Genomic DNA, 11,176 nt, shown 5'->3' on the forward strand with positions numbered 1-11,176 from the left:
TCGAACATCACATGCATGTTTCTTCCATATTCATCATTGTACTAATCTTAAAAACAACACTTATTTGTTTGATATGTATTCCATTCTACTCCAAGCCCCAAACACCTAAGCTAACTAAGCACACATTCTCTCGAGAAACAAAGAACCCGTTGCAAGGCATTTTGAAATTGCCCAAGGCCAATAGTTTGTACATGATTTGCCCAAAGGAACTATGACCATCTAAGATATGCCAGAACGTAGAGAATATTTAAATTATATGATATCCCAAGGGTATAGGTACACATCTTTTAGAAGAAAAAAAGAAAGTAATGGCAAAAACTTCGATAAAAGTACATCCTCGATTAATTTTAGACCGGGCAAACTCCACAATAAACCCCGTTCAATTGCTAGAGAGATTTTTTACTTCGAACATGATTGTTGCCTGCCATCTGGGATTGCGAGTAGGACTATCGGTTTCGATGGCCTGACATATGGAACATCGCATCTGAAATACCCCTTCCTCTCCAACTGCAATATGTCTCCACGCTTTATATTTCGCATGTTTGAATCCCCAACAGCAATGGTCTCCTTTTTTGTGCATGGATTTAATACATCAAGAAAATCCTCTCCTTCTTCGAGCTGCAATAGTAATTTAAAAGATGGCTAAAATCCATAATTTCTATAACCCACTTTCTTAACATGAAATAAGCAACAAAAAGCCGCAGCCCACAAATTGTTACAGTCATAAGCACATTCATCGTATGAAAAGGTTCACCAACAACTTCTAACCCATGCAAGGCAGCTCAGTTAACATCTAATTTCATAAACCTTCGGAACATTCGAACCATTTTACATTAGTACTGAACATTATCCATACTTCGACAAACTGGCTTACCTAAGTGATGCTTATTGCTATCTGGCTTTTAAAAATAGAAGACAGAAATAAAAACACAAAAGTGTCCATGCAAATACACTGATGTCAGCAGCATGCATGGTTTAGAACTTTGATTCAAAACCAACAGGAAAGAGGCTATAATATCACAATCAAAGCATAGAAATAGACTCACATCCACCATAAAGAAAAGTGCATATGATACCACATATTGAAGGTCCATACCTTCTTTTTTGTGATTAAATAATCATACTCCATAAGTGAGAGGGTGACTAGTTCGTTTATATCAGGCAGCCAAGTGGCCTTCAACTTTGTGGTCTTCACAGAGCCTTCGAGATGCAATATTCCTGACAACCGTGTGACAAATCCATCTCCGTCCTTCTCGATGCCTTTCAGTATTGCATTACCCCAGTCCATTAAGGTGATTTCTTCATCCACCTTGATACATTGTGCATCCACTTGGTCGATCCATATCCTCTTTGTGAAAGTTGAAGATTTCTCACCAGCACCTTCATATTTTTTATGCTTTGGTATAACCCGGACAAATGGTTTCTCTGGACCATTATCAAGGGTAAATAACACACGTCGTTCTTCTATAACAGCAGTATGCCTGGGACACACAGGATCAATAATCTTTTTATTAATGGTCCATAGTTTATCCCATTCCATAAGGTTGAGGTTTTTTGATGCCCCCTGAAATAAAGAAAAGAAAACGATGAGAGAAACTTTCATAAAGATGCACGCATAGAGTCATAGTGTCCTGACTAAAAAAATGAAAAGAACATAATATCTATCATTTGAAATATAGAAATGACAGATACGGTAGACAAGGATCATTATAAAATACTTTGATCTTTCTAACTGAAAATCAAATGTTTAATTATAAATTTTACAGCATTCCCAGATGCTATGACAAATAAAAATCCTTTGGGAGGACAACGATCAAAAGTGCATACCAGCTTTTGTGCTATTAGAGCAAGATTTATCACCGACTCATGAATAAACACTAAAATAGTCGCACCTGTTCAAGGATAAATTGGATCAAAGCTTCAACTTTTAAACCTCTTCGAACAATCCCCTGAACAGTTGGAAAACGAGGATCGTCCCACCCATCAACCTTCCCATTTTGAACAAACCACAAAAGCTTACGCTTGCTGAGAAGTGTATACACCATATTCAACCGGCTAAATTCATATATATGAACCTTTCTTAGACCCATATCTTCCTGGATTCGGTAGTACTGTGCATTGCGGTCATGGTATTCGCTAGACCGAAGAGCATGTGTAATTCCTTCAATAGAATCAACAAACGGACAAGCAAAATCATACGTTGGGTATATCTTATACTTGGAACCAATCCGATGGTGAGGAATTGGATTACAACGGTAATACACTGGGTCTCGGAGAGATTTATTAGGGTCCTGCATATCAAGTTTTCCACGAAGACAGCAAAGTAAACCCTTCTCAGTTCCTAATATCATCTCCTTCCATAATCTCAGATTCTCTTCAGGGCTATTACTTCTATTTTTTGATTCAATTCCTTCCATTCGTTCTTTCTGCATCTGCTCACGTGGAGTATCATCAATATATGCTTTACCCTGACGAATTAAGTTTTCAGCCATTTCCATTAATTGAGGGAAGTAATCTGAAGTATATGTGACAGTTTCATACTTTATACCCAATGTCTCAATGTCTTTTAAAAGATTTTCAACAAACTCATTGCTTTCTTTAGCAGGATTTGTATCATCAAACCTGATAATTACTTCACCATTGTACCGCTGGGCAAAATACTGATTTAACAATGCTGCTTTTGAGTGCCCAATGTGAAGATACCCACTAGGCTCAGGTGCAAAACGCAACCGCACTTTCCCAATCTCTGCATTTGGAAGATCAACTTCAAATGTAGATTTGCTTCCCGATTTCCCCTTATCAGATGTGTCCTGATTGACACTATTTGGCTTTTGAGTGAGACCCTGTTGATCCTTCAATTTAGCTCCTGAAGATTTTCCGCCTCTTTTGCCAACATATGTAGTTAAGACATCGTCCAAGCCATCACTATATTCTACTAAGAGTGAGTTAAACCATCGTTGAAGATTCAGGTACTTCTTTGACTTTCTCAAGCTTTCCCACCGTGGCCCAGTTCCTGTAAAGAACACAATATCATAGTATCAATAATCCAACTCTCTCTCACTCTATGTATACAGAGTGTTTGTGTGTGACTATGTCTGTCTACAAGTGCTCTGTGGATAAGTGGGCATGGGGTTAATAAACAAGGAACACTGTAAATAACTTTAAAAATAAAAACAAACACAACATGACAACCCATCTTTCTCAGCCTCTCTCAAGATAGGCATGGTGATGCAGAAAAAGTTTCTGAGGAACAATGGACCAATGGTACCTACTAAAGAGGATGCTCAAAGCAGAAGATTTTATTTTCTTTATTAGAAAAAAAATACCTGCTAAACCAGACCATATAGCTACATCTGCAAGTGACAAAGAATGGCTAACGAGAAATGTGCGTCTTTCCAAGTACTTATCAACATAACTGCATGCATTCTCAAATGCAGAACCAGTCGAAAGGATAGGAGCATACTCTAGCCATTCATCAATCTGGGTTAAAATCCATGCATTGATATGAGAGAAGTTCATTTAGCAGAAATTAGCCTATTAACTAACAATCATGAAAATAAATAAATAGCAATCCATACATCCGAATAAACATTTGGATTATGTTATTACATTTATTTTTCAGCTTACCTGACTGGACTCATATGCATTCTCTCCATAGAAATTAGGAATGTTGGTGACTCGACCAATATAACGTAGAAGCACAGACGTTCCATGCAACTTCAACCTACAACAAATTTACTTGACTTAAGCATTGAGAAACAGTCCATTACAGATTCTTTCCTCTGATCCACATTGAATGGAAAGAAATTCCTTTGAAGTTTACAGTAGGAGTGTAGTGCAAGCTTTCATAAATAAAAATAAAATAAAAATAAAATAAAATAAATTAGTGGAAATGATTTACAATTGGATCAAAGGTTGTGCAAGCAACAATATATAAAATAATCACTAATGTTGTGCCTCAGCAAAAATCAAATTCCAACTCATAAACCATAAAAATAAAATAAATAAATAAATAAGTATACAATGTTATATGAACCAAGCATTTCAAACATGCAATATGAATTTCAAACATACAATATGAACTTCTCGGAAGGTGTGAAAAAATATAAGTTCAAATTACCACCCGATAAACTCAAGTCACATGAAGTGAAGTCGAGTTTCATCAGTGTATTTTTAGTTTTAATACATTTTATTTACCTTTTAAGTTACATTAACATAATGGCTAATTATGGTCATAGAGTATGAAGTTACCACTCTTGAAATGCCTCATAAAAGTGAAGCCAAGTTTCATCCGTGTATTTTTAATTTTAATACATTTTATTTACCTTTTAAGTTATATTAACATAATGGCTAATTATGGTCATAAAGTATGAAGGTTACAACTCTTGAAATGCCTCATAAAAGGTCAAGGGTTTCAGTGAGACTTTATATGCATGTTGTTTTTGTAAAATATGCTTGGAAAATGTAGTAAAAATAAAATTTGTGCTTTTATGAGCCTAAACCAAGGTTTTTTGCAATTTTATGTAGTTTAGGTTGTATGCTTATAAGCATTCAAGCTTAACTTGATCAAACTTTTTGTGGAGTGATTCGAATCTCAAACAAGTTTACACCAAGATATAGCTTAGTAAACAACATTGTTGAAATCATCTTGATTTAGAGGTTTTAGCATTAGCGATTTAGGGGTTTGCATATCAATAAAGGTTCTTAGATCCAATTAGCTAGGGCTTTCATATCATTTGGTATAGAACTTTAGGCTCAAGATTGAATATATGTTTCCTCTACATTTCTCTTGGATTTGATTTCTATTTTCTTCCTGTCGTTTGAATCGGTTCAATTTTGAAACTGGTCAAAAAGTACAAAAAAAAAAAAAAAAAAAAAAATCATATTTCTACAAGTCTTTTGCATCTTGTCTTCTGTGATTTTGTAGAACATCATCTTAACCACAGTTGCGCCTTAGTCGAGCCTTAGCATGCATGAACCCTATGAGATTGATACCGAGGTTGCGCCTCGAGGACTTAGAGATATGGTGATGAAAGAGACTAGCAGAAACGACTAGCCAGGAGACCTAGAGAACTTAAGAATATTCCAAGAGCGGGAGGGCCAGATAGGACCAAGAACCAAGAAAATAGAATGAATAAACCTAGAGTGAAGTCTAGGAAGTTGCCTATACTAGAGAACGAACCCTCAAATGAGAATAAGACACCGAACAAATTAACTAAGATTAATAAAACCTGATAACGAACTATGAACTACCAAGAAGCTGCTTACTAAGTATATATATATACTCAACCTTGCTACTTCAACTTTCTTTTTAGGTGGAGCTTGTTGTAGTGGTCGAGGCGGATGCACACATGGGTCGTTGACTATAGGGAGTGATAAGGAATCACTACAAGGGAAGTAAGATTTAGATTACCTTGTTGATCTAATACTCAAAACAAGAACACTTGTTTGAGATTCGAATCACTCCACAAGGAAAATCGATCATGTCCATCTCGAATGCAATCTAAACGACATAAAATTGCAAAGAAACTTAGTCATTGGCTAAACGAAAGCACAAATGCTCTTTTTACTACATTTTTCAAGTCTATGTTTACAAAGATAACATACATGGTTTTATATAGCCTCAAAATGGAACCCTTGACCTTCCATGAGGCATTTCAAGAGTTTTTAACCTTCATACTTTATGACCATAATTAGCCACTATGTAAATGTAATCTAAAAACAAATAAAAAGTTTTAAAACTTAAAAGACATTAATGAAATACCATAAATTTAGATTTTAATCCTCCATCATAAATTTGTAAGCATCTAAGAATAAATGAAACCGCATTTGAAGTATCTTGAAGCCTTTGTTGCATAAATGAGACTTGATTTTTCTTAACGTGAAATTGATTGCAACTTGAGTTCAACTTTAATAAAACTTGACTTTATCTTGTGGTAATTTGAACAATATTCTTCACAACTTCATTCAAGTTGATATTGTATTGTTGAGATGCCTTGGTTCAAGTCCCATCATACTTGAGTCTAGATTTCCTTTTGTACTTATCTTTCAAATCTTGTATTTCATGTATTTTAAATAGTTTGATCTTGTAGTAGTGTATTTTGGTGGTCTCCTTTTCGTCTTTTGTAAAAGCAAAATTTTCACTACTATTTTAATTACATTTCAAAGTGCATGCACGTGTTAAGTGTTTTAAATTTTACACATTTTTACTTATTCTGCGTCAATGAGTAACGGTTTGTGGCTCAAGAGCCTCGAAAAATGGGTCATTACACTTCTGGACTCTTCTTTGACATCACAAGTGTATATCATCAGATTGTCCGGTTTCTCCTGATGGCCAAGAAGCTAGTCCCAATAACCTTATGTCTAAATCAACTAAATTTTACATTAATAATGCTAGGTTCCAATTTAGAGTTAAAGAAATACTTGTTAGAAATATTCCATGGTCAAACGAAGGGGCATAATAAGGTATTAGGATCACTGATCATAAGAAGCTACTAGTGTAAATTTTCTAATTCCTTTGCTTTCAATTGTAATTCCTCTCTCATTGTAAATTGGGAAGGTTTTTTTGTAAACATTTTGGATAATACATCCTTTTATAAATTTCAAACATCAACGATAATACATCCATTTTAATTCTAAATATTTGAGTTCACACCAACAACTCATGAAATAGACAAAAAATCAGAAAGAGAGACATTGGGGAATGGAAAATAATTCTACAAAAAGATGTGTTATTAATCAAAATCAATAGCTTTTGAAGGTTGAATCTCAAACATTATGCTATATTAGAAGTTAAACAAGATAAAACTAGCTGAGAGAAGAAAGAGAGGGATCCGATTGTACCCGTTCGTGAAGAGAAATGTGGGAGCGGAGCCAGAAGCAAGAGAAGAATCTGCAGGAAAAGTGATACCAGAAAACTTGGCAGCCACAATGACGGAGAGTGGAGGGCTATCAGCCGGAAATGACAAAAGCTTAATATCCATGATTCTCAACACCAGAACCAATCAAAACCAGACTGAAATGAGAGCAAGTATAAGGCGTTTAGGTAAAAGAAGCCAAATCGTCTACGTGAATGAGAAAAAAATAAAGAAAAAAGAAGGAAAGAAAGCTGCTGGCAGGGACGGAAGAACACAGGAAGTGAACAACCAGGTAGCCGCCAATATCTATGGGCCAAAGGCGACCGGAATTATTTAACTAGGAAGATTTGAGCTTAATAATCAATTCGAGAAATTGCAAAAAGCCACGTATAGGGTAAGTCCCAATTAGCCACAAGGATGTTGGTCAAGTTCTAATTTGTATTTTTCAAGCGAGAATAAAAGCATAGACGGAGGTGGGGAGAATACCAGTAGCAACAGAGTAGAAAATCTGTACAAACCCGCTGGAGGAAGGCTGCGGTGGCACGAGCGAAAGAAAGACGGCAGCACTACTGAACCGGAGGAGGCGGCGGCGACACTGAACTGCCGAGACGGAGAAGGAGACGCTTCAAGGAGCAGAAGGAAGCGGAGCCGGGAGGACAAAAAAAGATTTAGGTTTTTTCTTTCCTACATTTATTTAATTATTTCTATTACAAAGTGTGGATTGGGTTTTTTTTTTTTTTTTAATGAAAATACCTGTTTGGGTTTATTGGGATTTCTTAAAATTAATATTGTACTTTCTTTTTCTTTTTTTACTTCTTGTTAGTGTGGGGTTATTTTGGAACTTATTCTATAGTAGTTTTTATTTTACTTCCAGCATCTTCATTTCTTTAAGAGATAAGATATGGCCGTCTAGATTTAGAGATTGATTTCATGGTTTTTGTGAACGGTAGATGAAAATATTAATATTAATCGAAAAATACCTTTGAGAAGTCAATTTAATCTTCCTTTCTTTTCCTCAAGCTAATTGAATAGTTCTTAAGTAACGAATTTGTGTGTGACCTCCCAATTTCAATGTCAAAATTACGACTGACAAAAAAAAAAATTTATGAGTTGCCAAAAACCTCGAGAATTCTGGTGAGGTGCTAGAATTCTCGGGCAACTCGCTGAGAATGCGTTTCACACTTCCCCGACACCCATGTTACGGCCAAACGACGCCACAACCCTCAGCCACACTCCAGAGCATCACCTGCAAGGGAAAAAAAAACAAGATACAGAGAGAGAGAACGAGGGAGAAATACCAACGGTTCGAGTTTTTTCCAACGAGATTTGGAGAGCCGACTTAATAGATATGACGAGCAAAGCATGTGGCGCCAACGACTCCGAGCATACTCATGTTAAGATGCTTACCCTCATAGAACATGTATGTTTTCGTTAGTCGCCAGTGGAATCATGTAATATTTGTTAAAATAAAAATTAACTTTGATACCAATTTGTTAAAAGGTAACCCTCACGAATTTGTGAAGTAATCTCACACTCACTAACAATCGATCTCTCCGATACTACTTTGCAAAAATACTACTCCCTACTTGTGAAGAAAGTGTCGAGGAGAGAGACAAGGAAACAAATAACAGTAAAAAGAAACTTTTTCTACTGAACTTTTTTAACTCTATATTTTTTCTTTTTATCTAGCTCTCTTTACTCTTTTACAATGAAAAACAAACGTATTTATAAACTTTCTAAACACTAAATATATGCTTGGCCTTTCATTTTTCAATGCTTTCGCCTTTTCCTTCCCGACTGAATTTCAAAACCTAACTCACTAAACTTAACAAATTAAAAACTAGCCCGCATTACGTAGTGTTGCGAATTTCATTGGTTCAGGGGGCGTAGCAGGAGTTGCGGTCGGTGTTGGCGTAGGCGTGTCCGGTGCAGTTGCTAACGGTGGTGATAGTGCTTGGTGCTGCGCTCCTTCTTCTCCCAGCTCGGTGACGAGGTACTCCATCGTGAATTGATCTGGGTTCTGGTCCACCTCGGTCATGTCGTTCCATGTCAAGCAATATCCGTCGACTTGATGGTGTGCCACAGTCCTTGCGCTTGCAGGTTGGCACGCATCAACAAACCTCACTCGTTGTAGTTGGACCTTGTCAGCATCAGGTACTGCACAGAGGCGGTCGTCTCCTTGATCACACGCTCGACGACGACTCGGCGTCCGTCTTTGCGGCGGTGATGGAGACGCCGGCGCTCGGCTGCAGCATGGAGGTTTCCACACCCTTATAAAGGGTGTTTTCTTCTCCTCCCCAACCAATGTGGGACTCTCACAATCTACCCCATTTGGGGCCAACGTCTTCGCTAGCACTCTTTCCTTTCTCCAATCTATGTGGGACCCAGGAGACGGGCCAACGTCCTTGTTGGCACTCTTTCCTTTCTCCAATGTATGTAGGACCCCTGCCGAATCCACCCCCTATCTTTGGGGCCAGTGTCGTTACTCGCACACCGTCTCATGTCTACCCCCCTTGGGGAATAGCCTCCTCGCTGACACATAGTCTGGTGTCTAGCTCTGATACCATTTTAGGAATCACGGATCTCTACAATGGTACGATATTGTCCACTTTGAGCATAAGCCCTCATGGCTTTGTGTCGCCGAAATGTCTTATACCAATGGAGATAGTATTCCTCACTTATGAACCCATGATCTTCCACTAAATCGGCCAATGTGGCACTCCCTCCCAACAATCCTCAACAATCCTCTCATCGAACAAAATATATCATAGAACCTCCCCTGAGATCTATGTAGCCCTAAAACAACCTCCCCTTGATCGAGACTCTACTCCTATTTCTGGAGCCCTCGAATAAAGTACACTCTTTGTTCAGTCACATCGAGTAGTTTTTTATTACACCTTTGAGGCTAGCAATTTCTTTGTTCGACACTTGGGATTCTATTGACATGACTAAGTTAAGGGCATGACTCTTACCCCACTTGCTATGAGCAGCTCACCTTGAGAGCTGGAAGAAATCCCAAGTGTCTAATAAAAGCTTGAATTTTGTTGTTACTAAAACATTGGGTTGATTTTCTTAGTGATTGTAGTATTTAAAACAAAACTTATACTCCAAAAATGGTCGAAGTGGCCAACCCCCACTCGCTCTAACCTGCTAAAATTATGTACCCCACTCTAAAATTATGCTACGCTACTCCACTGAACTTAGATGCATCAAATTGTCTAATAAAAAAATTCAACTAATAATTCATAAGCCCCTTGCCTGAATCCGTCAGGGCCGTTTTCATTCCACTCTCGCAGATGGAAGAGAAAGACATTAACTAATGTTGTATTTTTCTTTTGCTAATTTACTGTTTTATTAATTTTGTGTTTCATGTCTTTAGATAGAAAAAATATCAAATTTCTCGTTACATGAAGATATTCCTTGTATTCTAAAGATTGATGGGACACTGAAAGAAATTACAAAATATGAAGGTTGAGGAAATTAGAAAGAAGCTTTAGGGGCAGATATTAGAGAAGAAAAGAGGTATAGAAAGAAACAGAGAGCAACAAATGAGGTATAATTTAATAATTGTAAAGAATCCGAATGAGGAAAGATAATTAGAAAGTAAAGAGAAGGAAGGAGGAGATAGATCATGAGAAACAAGACAGCGAGTGAATGGGGTGGTGGAGACGAACAGATCTTCTTCTACGTGAACGAGAAGCATGTCGGAGCCTGCAGGAATGAAGCAACAAGTTCTTGAGCCTCACCCATATAACTCTCTTGATTTTGAGAAGGGAGGCGTTTATCTTCTGGGGTACACTCTTTTTTGTGCAGAACTGATAGCTCCTCAGAAATAGTTGCCTCTTCTCCATCAGGGTCGACGAGTAGCCCTGATCTGAATAATAATATCGCAAGGATTCACTTCGATGATCCACATGACTATGATGATTGTAAATGTTATCTGAATCCATGAAGTTGAAGGCCATGGTTGCTAGCAATAACAGAGAGAATCGTAGGCCTAGATGTCACATGATATGTGCATATATATATAGAGAGAGAGAGATGGGGCCGTAAACGGATCAATTGATGCTTTTGTGCGTGTGTGTGTGTGTTTGAAGCCAAGTTTTAATTTGGGGGAGAAGGGATGAGGCGAACTGAAGCGCGTAAAATGAAGTGTACGGGTTTGGTTGAGAAATTAAGCAATGTCCGGATGGCCTGGCCCGGCAGCCTAAACTGCTGATTGCTAAATGCTTACGAGTCCGGCTCTCCTTTTTTCTTAATTCATTACATTCTAATTCTTCTACTTATATATATAATTCCTTTTCCATTGAATGCTTTGG

General features: G+C 37.5%; 1 protein-coding gene across 3 annotated transcripts; it reads right to left on the reverse strand.

Moving 5' to 3' along the window:
* Positions 1-8,295, reverse strand: LOC111461971 (glutamate--tRNA ligase, cytoplasmic-like). Of its 3 annotated transcripts, none has more exons than XM_023105615.1 (7): positions 8,156-8,295; positions 6,844-7,015; positions 3,628-3,724; positions 3,327-3,480; positions 1,893-3,013; positions 1,097-1,564; positions 1-618 (listed from the first exon to the last, which is right to left on the reverse strand). In XM_023105615.1, exons 2-7 carry the CDS (start codon positions 6,981-6,983, stop codon positions 400-402), a joined length of 2,199 nt encoding a protein of 732 aa, XP_022961383.1. In that variant the 5' UTR covers positions 6,984-7,015; positions 8,156-8,295; the 3' UTR covers positions 1-399. The 3 variants fall into 3 exon arrangements, with proteins under 3 accessions (XP_022961383.1, XP_022961382.1, XP_022961381.1); XM_023105614.1 differs by lacking the exon at positions 8,156-8,295 and adding an exon at positions 7,376-7,543; XM_023105613.1 differs by lacking the exon at positions 8,156-8,295 and adding an exon at positions 7,344-7,543.
* Between the last annotated feature and the right edge of the window lie 2,881 nt (positions 8,296-11,176).

The sequence above is a fragment of the Cucurbita moschata genome, unplaced genomic scaffold (assembly GCF_002738365.1).
Source record: "Cucurbita moschata cultivar Rifu unplaced genomic scaffold, Cmos_1.0 Cmo_Scf00026, whole genome shotgun sequence".
NCBI classification, from domain to species: Eukaryota; Viridiplantae; Streptophyta; class Magnoliopsida; order Cucurbitales; family Cucurbitaceae; genus Cucurbita; species Cucurbita moschata.

Bases quoted from the DNA above. Each gene is read 5' to 3' on its own strand.
- LOC111461971 (XM_023105615.1), bottom strand. From the start codon at position 6,983: ATGGATATTAAGCTTTTGTCATTTCCGGCTGATAGCCCTCCACTCTCC. The intron at 3,481-3,627 runs GTAAGCTGAAAA...ATTTTAACCCAG, and splicing joins ATGCATATGAGTCCAGTCAG to ATTGATGAATGGCTAGAGTA. The intron at 619-1,096 runs GTATGGACCTTC...TTACTATTGCAG, and splicing joins ATTTAATCACAAAAAAGAAG to CTCGAAGAAGGAGAGGATTT.